Genomic DNA, 21,555 nt, shown 5'->3' with positions numbered 1-21,555 from the left:
TATTTCAGCGCTGATGAATCAGGGGATCCTGGTGCCATCAGAATCCCTGTGCAATACTGTGGTGTATCCGATTAAGAAATCTAAAAGGGGGTCATGGAGATGTATCCAAGACTTGCACCATCTTTATCAGATTGTAGAAGCTTCCATTAGTTCCTAGTCCTACGACAATATTGTGTAGCATTCCAGTTGAAGCTAAGTATTTCACGGTGATCGATTTGAAAAATGCGTTTTTCTCGATCCCGTTGCACAAAGACTCACAAGACCTTGCTTCCTTTATGTTCAGACAAAAAAGACTAAAACATACTCGTTTACCTCAAGGATGTTGTGAGTCCCCAATGATCTTTAACAGAGTCCTGCAGATGGTTCTAGTAACATTGAACTCAAGAGTGCGGTGATTCAGTACATAGATGACATATTAATCGGCAGTGAAACAGAGGATGAATGTAGACAAGATTCTGTCGAGTTAGTTATTATATGGCAGACAAGGGATACAAGGTAGACAAGGAGAAATTACAGTATTGCCAAGAAGTGGTGTTGTACATAGGCCAGTTAATTTCACATGGAGGAAAGAAAGTGAGAGCTGAGGCTATCATGAAGACACCAAAGCCAAGTACAGTGAGGCAAATGCAGTAGTTACTGGGTTTGTGCAATTATTGCAGGGCCTGGGTGTTTGACTACAGCACATATACCAAACCGCTTTTGCAAGCACTTAAGAAGGCACAGGTTGGCAAGGAAAATATAGAATGGACTGAAGAAATGGATGAAGGATTTGAAGAATTCAAAAGAGCAATCTCTACAGCTCCAGTTTTAGGGATTCCCAATCATAGCAAGGAATTTGATTAGTTTTCACACACCAACGGGTCAGTAATGACAGCAGTACTCACACAAAGAATGACCCTATGGTATAAACCTCTGGCATACTACAGTGGGATTCTAGATCCAGTTATGAGAGGACATTTTCCATGCAAGCAATCTTTGGCTGCTGCCGCATTTGCAATTGAGAAGTCCACAAGTATTACCATGGGCTGTTCGTGGAGCACACCTTATTTGCTATTTTAGATAAATCCAAAAGTACATTGACGTCACATAGAGCTTCAGGTTACGAGGTGATCATTTCTAATCCAGCAATTAAGTAGTGAGGTGTAAAATAGTGACCCCAGCCATTTTTGTAGCTGAACGTGTAGAAGGAGGCGATCATGTGCATGACTGTTCAAATTATGTTGAATGTTGTGATGATATACCCTGTGTGAAGGAAAATTCTTTAGCAGGAGGGGAAATCCTCTTTATTGATGGTTCTTCAAAAATTGACCAAACTAGTGGGGAGAGGCATTCAGGCTCTGCAGTTGTAAGACACGGATTAAATGGTGAATTTGAGGTAGTGGTGAGTGCAAGATTACCGTCTCTTTTTTCAGCACACAAGAAGCAAAATTGGTAGCGCTTATTGGCAGTGGTCGAAGTGGGCGGGAGCGGTCGGGAGCGGTGCTCCTCTACTTCTTTTAATTACGTTTTACCGTTCCTATTCTTTTATTTTAAACAGAAACCGTTCCGGAACGGTTTCGTTTTAAAATAAAAGTGTAGGAAGAAGTTCAAACTTGCACTTTCAGTGCACTGCACAGGACGTTCCCTGAAACAGCAGGCACATGTGTTTTGGGGTTTGTATTGTGCGTGGGAGGGGGTGGGGCGATGGGGCTTGTGCAGAGCGGTGCAGACCAGTAGGGAACATAGTTCCACTACTTCTTTCCGGACACTTCGACCACTGCTTATTGGTGCACTCGAGAAACACGAAGGTGAGGAAGTGACGGTGTACAGTGACGCCGCCTATGTGACGTCAACCGTACACGCAGGGCTATCACGGGGGTTACCTCCGTGCAGACGGCATGCCAGTGCAACATGCGTCTTTATTGGGCAGGTTCATTAAGTCACTACAACTCCCAGTAACCATAGCAGTTGTAAAATGCACAGCACATACTAAACAAACAGACTTTATCTCTCGTGGAAATGAAGCTGCAGGTATGGAAGCCAAAAGAGTTGCATATTCTTCAGAAATGTTGAGTTTCGATACTGAAAATGTTAAAGAAGTATTGAATAGAAGCATGCTAGTACGAGAAGGGTTTCATATGCTGTCAATTATGCAACTAATAACGTTTCAGGGTAGAGCCCCACAAGAAGAGCACGAGCTATGGAGACATAGGGGGTGCTCTTCATCCCCCACGGAAGCATTTGGAGACAGGATAGCACTGGAAGGACAGTGATGCCAGCAGCATTACTGAAAGTTGCACTTGAGCAGTTGCATTACCTTGCACATATAACCAGAGAAAGTGTTGCTGCCACAATTGTAGAAGACTGGTTTATCCCAATCTATTGCAACATGTTGCACAGTTCATTGTGAATTGCATCGTGTGTCAAAGGTTTAGATCTGGGCATACACTGAGAACAATCAGAGGTGTAATACCTCAACCAAATGGTCAATTTCAACATTTGCATATCAATTATTTTGATATGCTGATATGCTGCAGACATGTAATGGATACAGGTATCTATTAGAAGTGGTGTGTACCTTCTATAGGTGGATCAAAGCCGGTCCCTTTACACACCCTGAGGCCACTTGCGCAGCAACGTTTTTAGTGCACAAGGTATTTCCAAGATGCGGTGTGTGCGAAGTGTTGAGATCCGATAATGACCCACACATTGTCAATGAGCTATTTGAACATTTAGGATGTCTATTGAGCATAAAGCATAGGTTTTCTTCTGCTTATCATCGACAAGCAAATCGGATATGTGAGAGACTCAAAGGCCTCCTCAAAGAGAGGAAAGCCAAGATCAGATTAACATTGAAAAAGGGATGGCTATATTGCCTACCCCTAGCCTTATATGCCCTTCGAAAACAGCCAGGTTCAGACCACCATCTTATGCCCCACAAATTAGTTACAGGACGTCGCATGAGGACACCTTTTATGCCTCCATCTAGAGTTAGGAGTGTTAGGAGTGATGCCCAGAGTGTAACAAAGGCTCTAGGTGATGAAATGCACAATTGACATGTATGACTACCAGTGTATCTTTCATTGCAGATCAAGTCAAGCATCAGAGGGGGGGCAAGGAACACGGAAGAGGACAGCCCAGTAACCCACCCAAATGAGATATTGCCACCTCTAAAGTTGTATGTTGTTTGTATGTTGGAGACAGATGCTTATCAAGAATTTCCCCCGTAGATGGCACAAACCTAGATTCAATGGTCCCTTTTGTGTTGAGGACGTCTCCCTTATGCAGTTAAGGTATCAGGAAGAAGAGCTTGGTTACATCTAAGAGATGTGAAAATCTTCAAAGGCGAGACCCTCCCTCCAGCGCCTGTTGACCCAGAAGCAAGACAAGAAGAATTTCTGCGTGTGCATACTCGATCAATGACCAAGAAGAAGGACGACAAAACAGTGTGTGGTTAGCACATATTTCTTTTGGACTGGAATTCATTGGACATTTTTAGCAGGACATGCATGGACTTGCAGAGAATTCCAGAGGCTAAAAAAATACTTTTTAGAAGTTATTTTTAGAAATTCTTTGACGGAGTAAATATTGCATCACTACGACAGTCAGTTCCTGTTTAGAAATTGGAAGAAGGATCAATACCCAGATTCGTTTTTAGGAGAATATCTGTTTCAAGGATAATATATGATACCCGTTGACAGTGACACACATCGACTTGCAATTGCTATTTTTGTGTTTATACTTCAGTCATACTCTGCTCTTGTTAGGAGAGATGTTAATATTGACACCTTTCTTCATGACCCTAAAAATGGTCCTGTCATAATAAGACGCCTAGACGCGATAATGAGCAAATTGTGCAACTACGAATGTAAATTTAACACCTGCTTCAAAAATGATTTGTGAAGAGGGTAATGTGATTATCGAAAGAGTACAAGTTTAACAAGTATTGGGATGGCACACCAAATGTTTCTCTAGACGTCTTTGCCTAATATACATATGCTCATGTATTTTCTTCATCTTTCTGTATCTTACATTTCAAAGTCTTTATTTTCCTAATGGTCACATTGAAAAAAGAACACCTATGATTTTTCCTAGTAATGATGATAATTTCTTTAACCTCTATGGGCCTGTCAGAAGACATAAGAGGGGTGCAGAAGAAGATAACAAGGGTATAAATACCTATCTTGATAATTCAGCTTACATGGGAAATAATATGTGGTATCAACACATGAAAAAGGTGGGGGAGAGGGCATGTGATGAGAATTTCTACGTATGCTCACTCATCCCCTATGCCATGAATACAGTAAAAACCTTTATTTCAAAAGAGATGTCAGCGCATGATGCGAAGTGCCTCAGTCATCTAGCAGCATGTAGTACTAGAGGACAGTTTCAAGGGAACTGAGCAACCTTGCGATGGAGATGAAGACAGTCATTTCCATACCAGCATGATTATATCAAGACAACACAAATGGAGAAGGAGCCTGAAAGGACAGACTAGATGCTTGTGTATCCTGCTGCAGGACAAGACAGGGGGATTGTTGAGGAGATTAAGAGAATTAATTGTTCCGACATGACGGAAAAAACTGGAATGCCTGGAGGCTGGGAACATTCACAGCTGCTGATCTATGGACTAGAGAGTACAGCCAAAGGATGGGAAGATGGAATGATGTTCTGTGCTAAGGAAGGAAGCAGTGTAAGGAGTACAGAAGGTGAATGATAAGTGTCTAAAGTCTTGGGCCAAGTACTCCAAACTGATGTCATGGGTGGAAGATGAAGCAGGACCAGTGTCTGTAGTCCTCCTGGTTAATGCAACACTGTGCTTTCGGAGCAAGGGAACAAATTACATTGGACATAATAAAGGGTGCAAGAACACAACTGATGTTCCAGGAATGAGGAGAGGACTGTTTTGATGGATTGATATTGGGCCTGCGGATCTAGCGGATATATGAAACTGGCCAGGAATTGGGGTGGAGTGTGTTCCTTGGTACACATCCATGTTCCAGCATTGGTGATTCCACAAAGTGACCTTAAGATTGAAGAATTTCTAAAAGTGGATGATCACCTAAGAAGGAGGAGGGTGATAGAACTCCAGTGAATGAAGGGATCAAATTATTTCTGACAAAAATCACTAACAGTTTATGAGGAAATTCCTGACGAGCATAAATTGTTCAGCAGGACTGCAGTGATGTTCACATCTATGATCATTCCTGGAATCCAAACAGCGTTGAATGCCAAATGGCTACAGATCTCCACGTGGGAGCTGCTGCGAACAATCAATGCTACTCTAAAAGGATTTAACGCCATAAAAGAGGAGCTCAGCGACATAAGGTTGATGACCACCCAGAATAGATATGTCCTCGACATGATTACAGTGATGGAATGAGGGCCTTCATGTTGCACATTCATTCCATCTCATGACGGTAAGAACAGGACTTTGACAGAGGCCACATCGATGTTGACAGATCTGCCTGTAAAAATGGTGGATGAGACAGAGACCATTGCAGATGACAGTTGGTTCATACTCCTGTTCTCATGGATTCCTCTTTGAATGGCAAACTTATTTAAGTTCCTTGGAGCAATATTGGTGATAATAATATTTGGATTATGTATGATAAGGATAATAATTAGGCAATGTCAGAAAATGGCAAAGAAAGCAGTGGATGAAGATCATGATTAAGGCAAAAGATGAACCAGAAGACAAGGTGCTGACCAATGATGGCATCAGAGACTATATAAAAGCAAGTATGGTGGCACCTGAAGAAACACAATTCTGCTATCCAAAGGATCATAAGAATTACGTCAGATGTTGGGTTTACTGTTCCCCGAATGGAAAATGCAATTACATGGCCTGGAGTATGGATGAACACATTAAAACAGTGGGCACCCTGAGTGGGTGTGATGAAGACATGGACACCCAAGAAACACTTTTTCCAAAGAAAATACAAAGAAGCAGGAAAACTTGAGGAGGTGGACGAGTGCTTGACCAGTGGGGGGAATGTAGAGGAGCAGATGTGCACCTCTGCAGGTGATCCCGCACCCCTACCTCCTATGTATTGGAGACACAAGACCGTACCTTGCCTGACACCAGCTATCGTACCAATAGCGCAGCGAGCATTTGGAAGAAGATACCCATTGAGACAACCCTATCGAATTTACGGCCGAAGTTTTGACAACCCACAGGAGGAGCTCGCTGAAGGAATATGAGAAAGAGTTAAGAAAATGAATGGATGATGTCATAAGAAAGTGTGCACGATGTCCCGAGATACTGAATCAAGATGATGAATGGATCCTAAAGGACAAATGATGAAGTGAAGAATCGAGTGGACAATTAAGGTGGAAAAGAAGAAGATTGCACGTTAACAAAGTGCTGCAGAAAACAGAAGTTCAATACATGTACAGACGCTGAAACGCAAGGTAGATCAAGTCATCGTATAGGCTAGCTATGAGTAGTTAATACAATGCAGGCGAAGCTGCCATTGTACAGATGCTGGACATTGGTATCATGAAATATTAAGCCCAAAAATGAAAAGAATGAAAAGCTGTGTCGCAGCAGAATAAGCACGCTAGTGGAGCTGCTTGGTGAGGCTGTCTGGCCTAAAGTCAAGATCCTAGAAATCGAGGTCATCTATCTACTCTGAAGTACGAGTGTGTGGAGGATGAATGCTCTCATGTTAAGGTCAAGAAAGAACAGAAAGGATGCCAAGTTTTAATTCATTTAAACATTTAAAAGCTGCAAAATGGACCAAATGGTGGTCGCTTGTCAAGTGAGCCAAAGAGATGATAGCGAGTGCCCGCACTCCTGTGCATTCCCAAGACAAGAATACTCTGCAAGGCCAACTACAAAGACAATTTCATGGCAGAACGCATGCGTGATGAGAGATGTTGGGCTAATTGGGTGCTGAGGTAGCATTATGTCCTGCCTCCACGCACCTGGGTTTTGGCTTACATGCTGCTAAATGAACTGAATGTTCCAGACATGGCACAAGCGTGCCAACCAATTGTATTGATCTGTATAATGAAGGACCTTATAGTTAAGGAGAAAATGAAACACAATGTAGCTAGTGTTTCTGAAATTACATGTTTGAAGAGGTAGGCATAAATTGTCCACCTGATAAAGGGCAGCCAATAACAATCCTAGCTCCTATATGATTGTATATCTAGATGTTTCCCTTAACCAATACAGACCCTTGATAGGTTTTTCACTATTGCCACGTATGATGACACTCTGACGCATAATGAGTATATAATCAGGTTGTTTGTGAAAATCACTAAGAGACTGAGCGCACGTCCATTGATGTTCTTTGTAACCTTCCTGTTTTAGATAATTGTTAATAAAACAGTGACTTGCTATCTCCTTGAGTTTGTCCGGTTATTTGGACTGGTGTATTCCCATCCATTACATATGCACGTTCCTAAGGGCCATAAGCTCATGCTCTTCAGTGTTATCTAGAGTGACTCTTAGTTTGGTCTGTCCTTAGGGGTACCCAAAATGTTGTAGTCTGGAGCCTGACAGATCACCTTGGATTCCCGTCCACATTTTCTGAACCATGGTTTTTCATACTGTACTAAATGTTCTCTTTATAGCTCTTTGGTGGCCCTCTTTTCTATTTTCATGCTTTCTGATGTGATCTGTTATTCTCCATCTTACTACCAGCGCCTTGATGCTGCTTTGGAGACAATTTAAAACAATAAATCAATCATACTTTAGAGACATTTATCAGGGAGTGACATTCCCAATGAAGGATGCCCTGGCAATGTCTAATGAATTTCAACCTTCAAAAATCATCTTGTGAGAAGCATTCATCACTGGGAGGAAATAACACTGCAAACAAAGTTATACGTGCATTAAAGGGCTCAAGGTATGGAAAGGCATCAGGTCTTGATGAGATGATTGCAGGAGTTTAAAAGCACTATTAGACAGCATGCCTATCTTCCATGGGCTCTCTTAAGTGAGATGTATACAAGCACTCAATTCATATCTGCTGGCAGCAGGCATATGCCCCGTTGACTTGCCAAAGACCATCAATAATGTAGCTCGTATGAAAACATTGAATAGTTTAACGCCAATGGAAACACATGCGTTAGTGATGTCCTTTTCAATTACGACCCAGGCGGTAAGGGGTTTACGGCAGCGTAAACAGCGCCGACCCTTACCGCCTGAGTACGAGGTCCCTTAGCGCCATGGCGGATTTAACACCTGCTTTTAGCAGGTGTTAAAATCCATGGCGCTAAGGGACCATGGAGTTAATTACGCCACCGTAATTTACGGTGGCGTAATTAACGCCTTCCCCACTCCCATTATGCCCTATGGGGCAAAAATGGGAATGGGGAAGGGTAAATGGGGATTGGGGACTTACCGCCCCGCCAAGGTCAGAATGGGGCGGTAAGTCCGCCAACCACCATGGCGTAAACGTAGTTTATGCCATGGTGGTAAAGTCACGGCCCAGGCGGTAACTTACCGCCTGGGTCGTAATGAGGCCCAGAGGCAAGACAGAGGCAATGTATGCCTGATGAACATACTGCAGAACGAGCCCATCTACGTATGGTTATGACTGCAATCGCTACAACCGAACATGTGCCTGACACCCATGCCTATATAGGCGCTGAAAAAAGACTAGCTTAGGTTTGTAGGAAGTCACTTTATCAAACACTGAAAATAACGCAGGGAGTGGCTCTGGAAAACAATGGAGGATAGATATTTGTGACAATGTTCTCCAAGCTGTTAATGTTTAGTGGTCCCCATAAAATAAATAACTGACTGTGACCTGGTTTGGGATTCCAAAGAGAACCAGAAAAAGGGGACCTAAGTCTCATTTTGTGGGAAGAGTGGGGTGAAAGGGCGTGGGTTATAGTAGACACCAGGAAAGAGAATGGCAGCGCTAACTGTGACAACAGCCAGAAAGAATCGGTTATATACAGGAGTTGGAACAGAGCTCTTTCCAGACACTCTCACCACTCCTGAGACTTAGGGCCTCATTACGACCCTGGCGGAATGGGTTTAACGATGCCGGTAAAGGTGCCGTCGCCGTTAAACCCATTCCACCCTATTGCGAGGTCCCCTAGCGGGACCCGCTCTGGACGTCTGGTTTTACCAGACGTCCTTTGCGGGTCGCACGAGGGGACAAGCATGCTAACAACGGGCCTGTTATTAACGGGCCCGTTGTCAGCATCATCCTATTCCCATTGAGCCCTATGGGGCTCAAATGGGAAAGGGGATTAATTTTTACTGGGTCAATGGAATGGCATATACCCGGGTCCGCCAAGGTCGGCATGACCCGGTAATTGCCCATTCCATGGACCCGGTAAAAATTCATTACCGGCGGTAGCCGTGCCCTTAATAATGAATAAGGGCACGGCTACCACCAGATTCCTAATGAGGCCCTTAGTCTTGACCGCCTACCAAGCTACCATAGATTGGTCTGGTTTGTCCAGAAGGTTGCCCTGTTCCATTAAACTAGGGTGGCCTCCTAAACTTCTGCCCACCAGGTCAGAGTTTAGAAATCCATCTTACCAATAAACAGGGATTCACTGGGATGCGAAAATACAGGGGGTGCCTGAAATTGTTTTAAGACAGAGAAACACATTATTGTGCATTAGGCAGGCAATCTCATTAACTTTCTTCATACACTAAACAGAGAGCTATGAATTCCTGTTGATTGATCGAAAGTACACATATTTTAGAGGTGGGCTGTTGTTGAATTAGAGTTGGAAGGACACATTTGTGCCCATCATAAGTTGAAGGCTGCATAGTTTCTGCGACTTGGAATGGGTCAAGGAGTTAGTAGTGTTGTGGGGTCTGAAGAACTCAGGACATCTTTCTAGGACGAGTGAAGCAGAACGAATTTGGTCGCATCTTTTTTCTAAATTTATTTATGGTGAATTTGGTAAGAAAACCATTGTTTGCCTCAAGAAAAAAACAAATAGTCTATACGATCAAGTAATGAATAGTTGTATCCACTTTTCGACTGCCAGGTTGTCCTCGCTGCTGTCCACACCAGAGGTGGATCCCTAGTCTGTCCATCTTTGTGTTGTAAATTGTTGTTGGTGGAACGAAACATTTCAGGGAATTTAGGATATTAGTTAGATATTATTTAGAGATTTTGGTGAACTGACAGAGGGTTGCAGGGCACAGGTTCTCCCTTCACCTATCTGGGTGTTTTGAGACAAAACCACCAATCTGAAATGTGCGCAGAATATATTGATTTTGTTACAGAAGAGGATGATAAGGCCTCCCGGCCTTTGCCCTTCAGGGGAATCGGGACGGTGATTGTTCGGGATATCTCTCTGCTTATGGTAGATCTGGATGAGTATCTTTCAACAATTTTCAACTTCAAAGATCAAGGAGTCGAAGCAAGATTTTAGCTCTAATTTAGGATTGTGCTATAGTGTGTTTGTGTGTATATTTGGTCATAGCAGTGTGTGTGGAATATATTGGATAGCACGAGCCAGCCATCATGTATGCATACTTCTAGATGCTGGTACTCGGGGTCCAGCTTCTGACACCATCACTAGAATGTATGCAGCCCTTACATAAACATTGTTCGTGAGATGGTGGGAGAGCTATGGGTGCAATCAATAAAGCTCATTTTCTCACCTCCTAAGTGCATCTCTTCAGATAACTCATACCTCCATTCAGTCTGCCGGTTTAGTTCATTTTTCCCAGTGTCTTTCCAGGGCAATAGCACAATGTTGGAAGAAACAAAGATTACTGGCGAAGCATTTTTCATTAAGGAATTGGGCGCTCTGACCTTGTTTTATCTAATGGGATCTAGCTTTTCTTGTTTAATTTTTTCTAGAATGCTGATGGGGTGTACTCTGGCTGGCGATCAATAAGCAGGAAGGATAGTAGTATAATTTTGGAATGTATGAAATTATATAGGATGCCCAAACAAATGTATTCTCCTCAAGTTGTTTCCGGTTCAGGCGAGCTAGGGAACAGATCATTCATAAAAGGTCAATCTTTTTTCCTCAATCAAGGTGGATTCCTTTCATGTGGTTGGTCTTCAGAATTGAATTCCATACCCAATGGGGTTAGACTGCCAAGTGTCTATCTCCTACGGAGTTCCCCTCTATTTGGGAAAAGTCACAGACCGGTTTTGTAAGATGGCTGCGTGAAGCTATCAGGGGCGCTGTGTTATAGTTGGTTATTTCGGCATTTGGGGGCCCTCACATGGACACGTTTGTTTTTGAGATAGTGGGTCTTAATCGTAACCATGGCATTACTATGGGGCCAGTGTAGTATTTTGTCCCTGAGTTATTTAGGCTGCTTCTCATGGATATAGTTTTTATTGAGGCATTGGGTGCTGAAGCTGATTTGTGCGCTGATAGGCAGCAAGTGTAGCAATCTCACCACAGGGAATCAGAGAGAGCCCCAATGCCTCCTATCAGTTGCCAGTCTTGTTGCAATGTAGGGGGCCACTTGGATGTGTGAGCTTGGCTGTTTTGGCAGGCCGAGGTCATGTTAGTTGGCAAAGTTGAGATGGGTGTTGATGATGGCCCCTATTGCCAATTGCCAGTCTGCCATGGCGATGAGATAGAGAAGCATTGAAATGATCTCCTGTCACACTAAAAAGGAAAGAGAACGATTGAACATGGCTTAGATTTTAATTTAACAAATGACTTAAAGGTTCACCATGATCAGTCTGATCCAGACGATCGCATTGCTTTATTCCCCACCCAACACACTTGCATCTCACAGATGGAGTCAAATGACTTTGCTGACTTTTATGTTTTTCCTCTGGATTGGTGTGAGACTTTGTGGTGTGACTTTCGCTAGATCCTAAAAGTTCCAAACAATCCCCCATGACCTGACATGCAAACACATCAAAAGAGTGATCAAGGAAGCAAGAAAATACACAGCAAGCGAGACATGCATACCCCTCAGGTTCCTCTCTGGTATAAGGCAACCGCCCCTATCGCCCCGGCTGCCTCTGCTCACTTTTCAGCAAATGTGTTGCACTGCAAAGTTTGAAACACCTCCTCTTCATGTGTGCGACATCCTTCACATGCCATGGGACCTAAGACTTGAATGCCTTCTGATTCCTTACCCTCATTGAGTAAGCATTGGTTGTAGGTGATTACAGCAACACGTGCACTCTACTGTTAAGGATTGCCAAATTATATTCACTTTTCATCATTAATAGAATTGTAACACCAAGTCCCTATTTTCAGTAGATGCAAGTGTCATAAATGTAAGCACACAATATTTTGTACTAGACTAAAAGCACTGAAATTAGCGCAAGTTAACTATCGGACCATTATCTTTTTTTGTTTGTGTGTGTGTGTGTGTGTGTGTGTGTGTGTGCGCGCGCGCGTGCACGCACCACGCAGTTTGTTATCTTGCTGACTACAGCACTGCCATCAATTAACAATAATATTGTCATCAGTAAGTGAGAAGCATGCTATAACTTTTCCATAATGACATCATTGTGTTATGATGTATCAGTGTGGGACACACAGTGATGCAATCCATCTGTGTGTGGCACTAATGTGACCAATCAACCAGGACGATGTCAACTTCCAATGTGTAACAGCAAAGCCATCATTATCCGACAATTATCCCATGTTTCCATGTATAGCAATTATTTCTACAATTACAGTGTAATGATGATGTCATTGCTCTGGGACAAAAAAAGGAAACTTGCTCTGAAGGAATGCGTGAAGAGACAAGAATAGTGCAGCGCTGTGATCAAAACTGCCTCTAGGTGCTTCCCAGCTAAGGCTGTAGCAGTGCAGAGTTACAAAACGTCATCCATGTATGATCCTGATGGCGTCACAATGACATCATCACGGTGGCCAGATGATCTCACTGGTTTTTATTTGTAGTATTGATACTTGTTCCTGGTTGAAAAGTACCACGTCTCAACATTATTAGAAAATACTGCTTCTGGTTTGTTCATCCCTTTCTTCTGCTAGATACCAGATGGGCGACATGAACACTTTCAATGACCTTGTTGGGTTTTGGATCAACAACCTGAGCATGCGGGTGCCAGATTCAGTGGTCCTGCCCGTGGGAACCCACACAGACTGCTGCATGCCGGAGGAGGTGGAGGCTAAAAAACGGGACATTGAGAGCAGGATTGCAGCCATGCTGGAGCAAAGGAGGACTACCCTTAACCATTTCATACGCAACATGGACGACAGCCAGGATTCAGAACTCTACTCAGACCAGTTGGAAAGACTGAAAGAGATGGCCAACTACAGCTTGCACGTATGTATGGCGAGAAAAGTATTCATGTTCCCCCATCATCTAGCTCTGTTATCTGCATATTATCCTGTCTCGTGACCTTCATTTGTCCCTCAAAATGTCTTCTCGTCTTTGATCCACAGATCTCCACTTCCATAATTCTTTATGCCAAGGGTGACCGACCGAGTTCTAGGCTGTATTTGTCTTTGTGTTCTTGTTTCCAGAAGGAGGTGGTATTGGTAGCATTGAAGGGGTTGTAGGGTCCAGAAAATGGCAAAAGTTGTCTATTCTTTCCATTTCTATTTGATGTGTGAGGCCCTGCAACCTGAAAGCATCTCAGCGCGCTTTCTACTGCACAAAGTAAAAAAAAGAACTAGTGAAATGAAGCAGTTTTGAAAAGAAGCAATTTGATGTTCTCCCTAAAATGGAACAGATCTGTAAGTCCAAGAGTCTCTTCTGGTGCAAACTATTCTGAGTTGTGCTACATTGGCAAAGCATGATCTGTCAAAAGCCCTGATTCTAGAAATGCAATGAACATAAATCACTCTATGTTGTGGAACAGAAGGTAGAGGGCGAGAGGAGAGATGCTGTTTTAAATAGACCAGAGGCTTTATGTACAAGCTTAAGTAGCCTGACATGTACTCTGGATTCAATAGGAAGCCAATGCAGCCTCTTAAATGCCTGGGATATGTGGCTTCGTCTAGGAATATTAGTGACAATCCGAGCTGCTGTGTTTTGACGAACCTTTAAATGTTGAAAGATATATTTAGCAGATCCAGCCCACAAGGCTTTGCAATAGTCGATGTTAGCCCTTATGATGGCACGGGCTATAGTGACGCTAAGGCGAACAGGCTCAACATACATGTGACTGACTCTGTCACAGCCCTGCTGGCTTTTGAAAGGAACATGTCCGAGGAGGAGTCTACCAAACCTCAATTAGGCCTCTTTGCCACTGAACAAGGGAATATCGATGACAGGAAATGGTCTATGTACTGAGAGGAGACCAATCTATGAATCAAAAACACATACAATAAAATACAGAGATCTCACATTCAACCCTTCCAGGGGCTCCGTTTTTCACCTTGGCATACCAAGGCCAGCATGAGATGTGTTATTTTTCAATTTGGACGGAAACACAAGCAACCCCACAAATGTTTGGCCTTGTTGGGCCTCATCAGTGAAGTGCAGCTTGGTTCCCTATGGCACACAGAGCAAGGCACCCACGTCTGGGCATACCCTCTATCACACACTATAACCAAAAAAGGGATGGGTGGAAGGTTTTGAATAAATCTGAACCACTGGTACTGCTCTGGCCAACCTTCCACACCATTGTTTTTTAGCCTGTCTATGCCATTGCAAAAGGGTTCCAGCTATATGCAAATCTGTTAGGAACTGCCACCAATGGGAGCAGTCCAGCCCAAACTGCTGGGCCACGTCCCTTCTGCACATAAGGGGACCTGGCCCAGCACACAAGCAATCCCTGACATGTTTCAGCCTTTTTGGGACTCATCAGTGAGCTGCAGCTTGGTTCCCTGTGGCGAAGAGAGCAAGGGACCCACGTTTGGGTATACCTTCTCTCACACAGGGAGACAAACTATAACCAAAAAAGTGTTGGAAGGTTTCGAAGAAATCTGAACCACTGGCACTGCTTTGGGCAACCTTGCACACCATCGTTCTTTAGTCTGTTTGCACCTTTGCAAAAAGGGTTTCAGTCATATGCAAATCAGTCAGGTATTGCCACGAATGGGAGCAGCCCAGCCCGAACTGCATGACAAAGAAGCAACCCCAGACATGTTTCGGCCTTGTTGGGCCCTATCAGTGAGATGCAGCTTAGTTACTTATGCTATAGTCACCCCCCCCCCCCCCCGATTGAGACGGGTATCCCTAGACATGGGTCCTGTGCCTGCAGAACCTAAAGAGCCAAGCTACTCCTGACTGATGACGCTCAAAGAGGCTGAAACATGTCTGGGGATGCGTGTCGTCTCGTGCAGAAGGAATGCGACCAAGCAGTTCGGGCTGGACTGGCCCTTTTGGGGTGGGACCAAGATTGATTTGCATACGGTCTTTCCCCTTTTGTAATGGGACGGCAGGCGAAGAAACATGGGCTGGAGGGTTGCCCAGAGCAAGGCCAGAGGCTAAGATCAATTCTGAGTACCATCAGCCCTCTCTGCTGTGCGAGGAAAATATATATTTTTTTCTTTTTAAATAAAAAAGGTTTAAAAAAAAAAATAATTCCAACCTTCCCTAAATAGAGAGACCGATCATTATTAATTCCAAATGCAGACCAGATACCCACATCTGAACAATTGGATTATAAGGGACTGCAGTGCAATGCACCGGGTATCTTGCCAACCAGCATCAGCCTTGCCACGCCCTCCCATTGTCAATTGACACTGGCCCTCATTACGACCCTGGCGGAATTCGCGGTGCTAAATGCACCGCGGAGCACGGCGGAAAGCCGCCGATAGCGCCATGGGGGTTGGCGGATTTACCACCCCATGCCGACCTTGGCGGAGCGGTAAATCCCCAATCCCCATTTTGCCCTTCCCCATTCCCATTCTTGCCCCATAGGGTATAATGGGAGTGGGGAAGGCGTTAATTACGCCACCGTAAAGTACGGTGGCGTAATTAACAACGAGGTCCCTTAGCGCCATGGATTTCTCCGCCCGGTAAAACCAGGCGGAGAAAGGCTCCATGGCGCTACGGGAACTCGTAGTAGGGCGGACGGGTCCGCCGCGAATAACGCTGGAGGAAACCCACTCCGCCAGGGTCGTAATGAGGGCCACTGTCCTCTCCACACGTCAGCGTACTCCAGAAACTGCTGGCTCAACCAATAAGCAAATCGCTTTCACTTGCCCCTATCATGCAACCAATGATATGATTAGTCATATAAACACTGAACAAGGGCTGCACAGGATTGCTAACCAGACGATCGCTGTGAGCACCGCATAACGCTACACCCAGCACCCTCTGCCCGATGGTCAGCACCCATGCCAAAAACTCCCCCCCCAACCATGAGACAGGACCACCCCAGTCCGCATCTTTCTAACGACGCCCTACAACTCTGGGCGCCCGATCGCAGCACCGAGACACCCGGCCAGAGCTACTGGGGCCTCCTTTTCTCCCCCCCAGCACTCTGGCTCGCCTACAAGAACATGTCATAGGGGCGCCACCCCACCATGCCGCTACCCACTAACACTGCGCATGCTACCGCGGCAATAAGCCGCTGGTCTCGAATCACTGGATCACCCCACCCTTTTGCTGGCTCTCCCCATGAGCATGATATGAGGACGCCACCTCGCCACGCCTCAGCAATCTTCCCCCCCGGGGTACCATCGCGTCACCCACTCCCCATGCACTACCCAGAACAGGGACATGCACCAGCATACCACCACATGCACACACACTAGCCACAGGCACGTTGCACAACTGCATCGCCCCGTCATAAGGGTCACACCAACCTGGTCCTTGCCCCAGGCACCAGGAGCAATCACATGGATGCCTGACACCAGGCACAATCGTCATATGCGGGCACTATATAAGATCCCAGAATGCAACCGCCGCATCCCACATGGCCAACTCATGCAACCATGTTCAACCTTCCTCGAGCGGGGTGCCTAACACCCTGCCCCTTGCTCTCGTTAGGCTGAACCAGACTGGGATTACCCCAGACCCACGGTCCTCCTGCACACTCACCACTGGCCGCCTTACATTGGGGCATTACTGCAACACCCGGGCCCCATGGCACCTTGCCCATTCACTAGTTCAGCCCAAGCCACACCAACAGTGCGGTAGCCACACTGAGGTACTCTCCCACCCGGCAATCATGGCCCCCTATATATACATTGTGCTCCTCTGCTCAAGTTCACCTGGGTATTTTGCCCCTAACTTGTCCTCCTTTCTTATCAATACAGAGGCTAACCAGCTTTTCACAGACAGGACCTACCAGGCCCTTGCTTCGCGGTAAGCACCGACCTTGTATTCCTAACACGAGACTACTAGCATGGCTAGACCCTATACGAATGCATCCTCTTCTTTCTCCCCTGCTTGTGCTAAACTCTATGATAAATGTTGTGATGTGATACCTTGCCTCCTAATTCTACCATTGTTTGTTTGGTTTTGTCATTACCTTTGTCACACACATGGCTCACAACGCACGGTCCACTCACGGTTCACCACTAAATGTCTGATGCACACATGCCTAATGCATATTCCTATACAATTTACCATATACTACGTACTATCAACCATTTTTCCAACTCTTGAAATGAACCTTTTTGCTACAAATCTTAACCTAGCCTGTATTAACATCATCAAATGATAAATATGTATATCTCAGTTCTCTGCCACAATACCTGCAAACACTGTCATTGTTACAATATTGCACAGCCTTGAGAAAGACCCTAGGTCGAAACACGTGTTGGCACTCTAGACATGCAAACAGCAAAATGTGTATATACATCTGTGCTCAAATATGGCGGCCAATGTATGGCATATATCATAATTGAACCACCAAACCATAAAAAATGGACCAATATCAAGCTTACAACGTGTTCTGAATTCTTGGAGACCTAATACATGGTATCAACATTCAATCTGGCAACCACCGTATCCAGCGCCACGGTAACCGGGGTTCCTAACCCCACTTTCCATATCCTAAACACTTGGGACTTCAGGAGCTCTGTCCCTGAGGAACCCCAACTACAGGCTGCAGGAATTAAAACTGACCAACAGAGAGAAAAAGGATCAGTGCAGTGATCCACAGTTCCTTGAAGCTCCTAATCTCCAGTTGCTAAGATCAATTCTAAACCTTTCAGCCATCACCTCTTTTGTTTTGCTATAGACAATACACATCTTCACCTCTGTATATATATGAAAACTTAGTTTTCCAACCATATTCTTTCAGAGTTCCACCTAGTGAAAACCGGATCACCTTCCTGGCAAGCCTGATTAAAAACACTATGCAAATAGGGATGATCCCTTTGCACAATACTCTCTGGGAGAACTACCCCATAGCTTGCCTGGGCAGTGGTGGCAAGCCAGCTATTTATTTTTTAAATCTTGCGTTTGCTAATACTTAGAAAAATCTAAATTAGTAATGTGACTGCCCTGCACGTGCTGTCGCAATCACTGTAACCCTGTACTCACCCACTTCCGAGGCTGTTCAATCAAGAACATCAAAGGTAGATCTTCAGTGCCCAGCCAAAACATACTTTGGTGCACTCTTGGCAGTCCATGCTTCTCCTTGATAAGTGACCACGCAATCACAGAAGTCTGCAGACACTTTAACAGAACCTTCCTATAAAAATGTCCTTTTTGCAGACCTAAACTCACCAAATCTGCCCATTTCATTTTTTAGTATACCAGTGGCTCCCCTCTGCCACCCACCCACCGGTGTTGATTAGTAACCACTGAAGATTTTCTGGTTATGATGCTCAGTATAACCTGAAAAAGAAAGTCCCCCGTCATTATTGAGCTCTCTATACAATCTGTGCCGATTCCGGCCTGGTCCCTTCTGGTTATAAATAAAACTAGAAATGGGCACTTTCAGTCAGACTACTCTGGCGTGCTAACAATTTACACACATTTTAGGGTCCCAATTAAATCAATTCCCCAATTATACAGATAAGAATGATCTTCGAAACTGACATTTTCCTTTTTTGCATCACCTAAAATACTTCCAGTATTGACTTGATCATTGAGAGCAGGATCTTTGCACAACTCTTAAGCCAAATAGGCCACTGTTTAATCTGTAGAATCAGTTTACTCCCATGTACAGACCATAGCCTGGGGCTTAATGTTATTTGCAAGGTAGACTGATACTTCCCCAAAGTTCTATGCTGTACTTATAATATGCGGAACGGTACTGCCAGGGTTGCTTGAGTATATCACAATGCTGCATGCACATAAGGCCACATTTACTTCCTGATGTGCACCTGCTCTGAATGGAAATGATCTCTATATTTTGCAGGAGGCACTCTGCCGGAAGTTGCATACAAATGGCAAACAGGAGCAGGGTCAGGAGACACCCCAGTCTGATGCCTCTAGTCACAGAGAGCCTCGCTGAAGACTATCCTCTCAGTCCACCTTTGAGGACAACACTGTAAAATTATCTTAGCGTACAATTGGCGTACATTCCCATTATTCCCATCCTAGCGTTCACAGTTCAGAGGAAGTTCAAACTCAACTTATCGAAAGACTTTTCATCATACAGGAATTCCCACTCTGGAACACGACACTGACAACAGCCTAGGCACAATTAGTGTGATGAATTATCCATTGTTCTGGTATTAACCAATTTAGGTGTAATCAGATATTTGATAATCTCCACCTTTTTATTTGCCAAGACCGTTGATGAGTATGTTTTGCCATGTGCATCGACCAAAGATATCAGTTGATGGATTGACACCTCGGTTATATCCTTTGCCTTTTTTGTATTACCATAACACTTGCAGCCCCCCAATTTGGGTGCTACAGACCGTGATCAATTTCGTCCACTATTTATATAAAAAACAAGGACCAGCACGTCAAAGCTACAGGAAGGGCTGGATGGGATGCCGTCTAGTTACTCTGCTCGATCTATCATCAATGGTTTAACAGTATTTCTACGTCATATTGCCGCAAAGGTTCAAGTTCAGCAGCCGACCTGACTTCTAGGGAGTGTCAATACAGCAATATTGGTCAGAAATTCCTCTAACTTTAGGAGGAAATGGATCAGATTGGGAGTATAAAGTATTGTATAATTTTGTAAATTCAGGCATAACTCCCATATGACCCCTACCTGCTGAATACTTGATTTCAAGTATCCGATCACTACTTCCCAGGACACTGGCCTGGTAAGCAAGCAGTCTACTCAATGCTAAATTTGCCATTCCATCGCTGTTTGCTCAGAACATTCCCCCTTGAATTGATGGTTTGATATCATCTTTTTCCAGGCAATGATCAGAGTCTCAGGGCACTTCCCTCAAAGATTACCTGTCTTGATCATGGCAGCATAAGTCTAGCATGTTCATTCAAACAGATGATCAGAAGTGTACTATGCTCTGCCAGTGCATTAGGATGACACCAAATATAGAAACTCATTATGACCCCTATAAACAATCTCCATAACATCCTATATGGCGGCATACAAGGGAAAGCCCAAATTATCCTCACAAAATTCCTTCAACTGGCTCTTCAACTAACGTGCAATATTCGTCCTGCAGCAGCAAGTTTCTATCAAATGACCGGACTCACTCAACGTCGTCAATGGGGGTGCAGGTGAGGATCAGGTTGTGATATACCCAATTGTCTACTCCTGGTATATCTACCAGCAAGCTTAGTTTTAAAGACTAACAGCCTCATTACAAGTTGGGTGGTGTGGTAAAAATTGGCAGTAAGGTGGTGATAATTCCATTACTGCTGCATTACCGCATCAACCAACTATGAGTTTGTACAAGAGGAGGAGGTTCCACCTCCTGCTAAGAGCTGGAGGTAAATCTGCCAGCTTTAAGCGGAATTACCGCCGGCAGTAAATCAGCCGAAATACCCATGAAGTCCTTTGTACTCCAATTAATGGGAACTAACACTGCCTAATACCACTTGTAATCTGGCAGTAATTCCACTGGACCAAGTGGCGGCAATGGTAATTCCGTTTGGTGGTATCTTGGCAGATTTACTGCTGAGATACCACGAAACTCGTGATGAGGCCGTAAGTTATTCCTCAAATATTCCTGCCGTTGAAGTGAAAAAAAAAGAACCCCCCCCCCTTTCTTGGATGTTTTACTCTGCAGATCTCTTCTAATCTATATTCCTTCCTTAACCTAGCCATCGCCATCTGAATCTCAGGATTGTCCTCGTTATCGCACATAGTTTATGTATCGTTCTTTCTTGCCCTTCTTGGCTAATCTGAATCAAAACCCACCTTTGCAATTGGTCCAACAAATGCCTGGTCACTTCTAAGTTTAAAATAACAGACCATAGAAAGTCAGTCCGCAGGCAAATCAGCGGACACTACCTTGAAGAGTTGAGCCACACATTTCTATTTACCTGTCTGGAGCCACTCCTTTCGCTCAGAGATGCCATAGACTTATAAATGATTGCATCTTATATTAGCCTCAAGAATTTCAAGTTTTAGTTCAAGGGTACGGAATCTGGAAGAGGCCTCTTCTGTTCCTTTTTTTTATGCTGTTGACTGAAAATTGGACCGACCCAAAACCACTGTGTGAACCGTCATTTCATCCTCCAAGCCTGATAATGCTGTTTGCTCCTAATTTATGAAGGATAACTGGGATTCGGTAATGGCACAAAAGCAAGTGTTATGCATTGTTTGACTTTAGTTTCATACAGCAGGTGAAAGTACACACAAAATAAATAAATATCAGCTGTGGCGGATCAGAAGGAGGACACTG

General features: G+C 44.3%; 1 protein-coding gene across 2 annotated transcripts in view; it reads left to right on the top strand.

The window, feature by feature from the left end:
* LOC138503942 (malignant fibrous histiocytoma-amplified sequence 1-like) overlaps positions 1-21,555 on the top strand; it is a 299,412-nt gene that overhangs the window by 116,059 nt on the left and 161,798 nt on the right. For both annotated transcript variants that reach the window (XM_069624051.1, XM_069624052.1), the window contains exon 3: positions 12,895-13,189. In XM_069624051.1, the coding sequence (XP_069480152.1) occupies positions 12,895-13,189 (295 nt within the window). The remainder of the gene's footprint in view (positions 1-12,894; positions 13,190-21,555) is intronic.

The sequence above is a fragment of the Ambystoma mexicanum genome, chromosome 11, assembly GCF_040938575.1.
Source record: "Ambystoma mexicanum isolate Mex_15411 chromosome 11, UKY_AmexF1_1, whole genome shotgun sequence".
NCBI lineage: Eukaryota > Metazoa > Chordata > Amphibia > Caudata > Ambystomatidae > Ambystoma > Ambystoma mexicanum.
This window is presented reverse-complemented; position numbering and strand designations above follow the sequence as displayed.